The 1,676-nt window shown below is 35.0% G+C and overlaps 1 protein-coding gene across 3 annotated transcripts in view; it reads left to right on the plus strand.

The window, feature by feature from the left end:
• The window catches only part of ets1 (v-ets avian erythroblastosis virus E26 oncogene homolog 1), a 27,682-nt gene that overhangs the window by 11,981 nt on the left and 14,025 nt on the right, over positions 1-1,676 (plus strand). For all 3 annotated transcript variants that reach the window (XM_016534204.1, XM_016534205.1, XM_016534202.1), the window contains exons 2-3: positions 214-333; positions 1,040-1,240. In XM_016534204.1, the coding sequence (XP_016389690.1) occupies positions 214-333; positions 1,040-1,240 (321 nt within the window). The remainder of the gene's footprint in view (positions 1-213; positions 334-1,039; positions 1,241-1,676) is intronic.

The following is a 1,676-nucleotide window of genomic DNA, read 5'->3' on the forward strand; positions in this document are numbered from 1 at the left end:
GTTTTTGGCTTGACTTGGCTTGATTTTATTATGTTATTTTATTTTATTTTTGTAAAATGTAGTATATTTTTTATTATTTTATTTGGCTTGATCTTTAAAATAATTGTATTTTACTTCTTTTTAATCATTTTACCTATTTGTATTTTTTTTTATTTTGTGGGTGTGTGTGTTCTGAGATTGTGTGATGACATATTTGTCTGTTTGGTCCAACAGATCTGGAGTGTGCAGATGTTCCCTTATTGACTCCAGGAAGTAAAGAAATGATGTCACAGGCTCTTTTGGCCACATTCAGCGGCTTCACCAGGGAGCAACAGCGGCTCTCCATCCCAAAAGGTTCAATTCTACAGCACTTACATCTAAATAAAAACTCTCTCTAATAACTTTCTAGAATACATCTTATATCCATATTTCTGTAGCTCTATCTCTTTAAGGGAATGCTCCTGGCTCAGTATTCTGTAGCACTAGGCTGTTTTTGAAATGCCACAATCAGATTGCCTAAAAATAGATATTGCTAGATAGACACATGGCACTCTGAAGCAGCAGAGGTTATGAATTATGTTTCCCAAACTATGGCAGACCGCAAGATGGCTTTACTTGCTGTGTCTGGAGAGGCTGAAGTCTGTGTCGGGTCTGCGTCTGTCTGGAAATAGCTGTTGTGGAGCATGTGCACAGCCGAGAGAGATAGAGAGAGTTGGTGTCTAGGTCTGTAGGCTAAAATTACAGCTGTTTCAGTTCCTCTCATTATGGCATCAAATTTATAGCGAAATCAGCTGATAATTTCACATGAGCCACTGGACCTGTGACTAAAATATTACATGCATCAGCACTACAAGTACACAGTATTAGTTTCTTTAGAGTTTATCGGCAAGAGCATGCTTACTTAAACATTTTTGTAGTTGATTATGAAACAAAAACATACTGTATCCTTCTTTAATATGATGTAATCTGCACAATATATGTCATACTGTGTATAAAATACAAATTGCATATGCATGTAACACTGAGATGAGACGCGTGCCTGTCCCTTTCTCTTCTCTAGACCCCCGTCAGTGGACAGAGGCCCACGTTAGAGAATGGTTGACCTGGACAGTAAATGAGTTCAGTCTGAAGAATGTGGACTTCCATAAGTTCAGCATGGACGGAGCCAATCTCTGTGCACTGGGCAAAGAGCGATTCCTGGATCTGGCACCAGACTTTGTGGGCGACATCCTCTGGGAGCATTTAGAGATGCTGCAGAAAGGTAGACATCCTCATAGCCTCATGAAAGACGCCAGTCTTCAATCAGTGTTATTTTACTAGCATTGAGATACTGTAATAGTTTTTCTTAATTTTTTCAATTAATATTGTTTTTTTTCCTGTTTTCATTTTAATTTTAGAGATTTTTTTTTTGTCATTCTGTTGTTTTTGTCTTTTTTATTATTTAAAAAAATATATGTCTGTATATTTTTTTTAAGTTTTAGTTATTTTAGTACTTAAACTAAACAAAAATTAGAAATGCTGCGTTGCCAAGTAGCTAAAATAAAATATTTTTTTGAATATTTTAGTTCAGTTAATATGTATTTTACTTACATTTTTTAATGTTTTAGTTCACTGCAATAACCCTGTCTTCAGTATTTTTTTATTTTTTTTAATGACCGTAATCTGAATGTTAATAAATATTACATTAATATGCATGC

Source organism: Sinocyclocheilus rhinocerous, unplaced genomic scaffold, assembly GCF_001515625.1.
Source record: "Sinocyclocheilus rhinocerous isolate Xijiao unplaced genomic scaffold, SAMN03320098_v1.1 scaffold336, whole genome shotgun sequence".
NCBI classification, from domain to species: Eukaryota; Metazoa; Chordata; class Actinopteri; order Cypriniformes; family Cyprinidae; genus Sinocyclocheilus; species Sinocyclocheilus rhinocerous.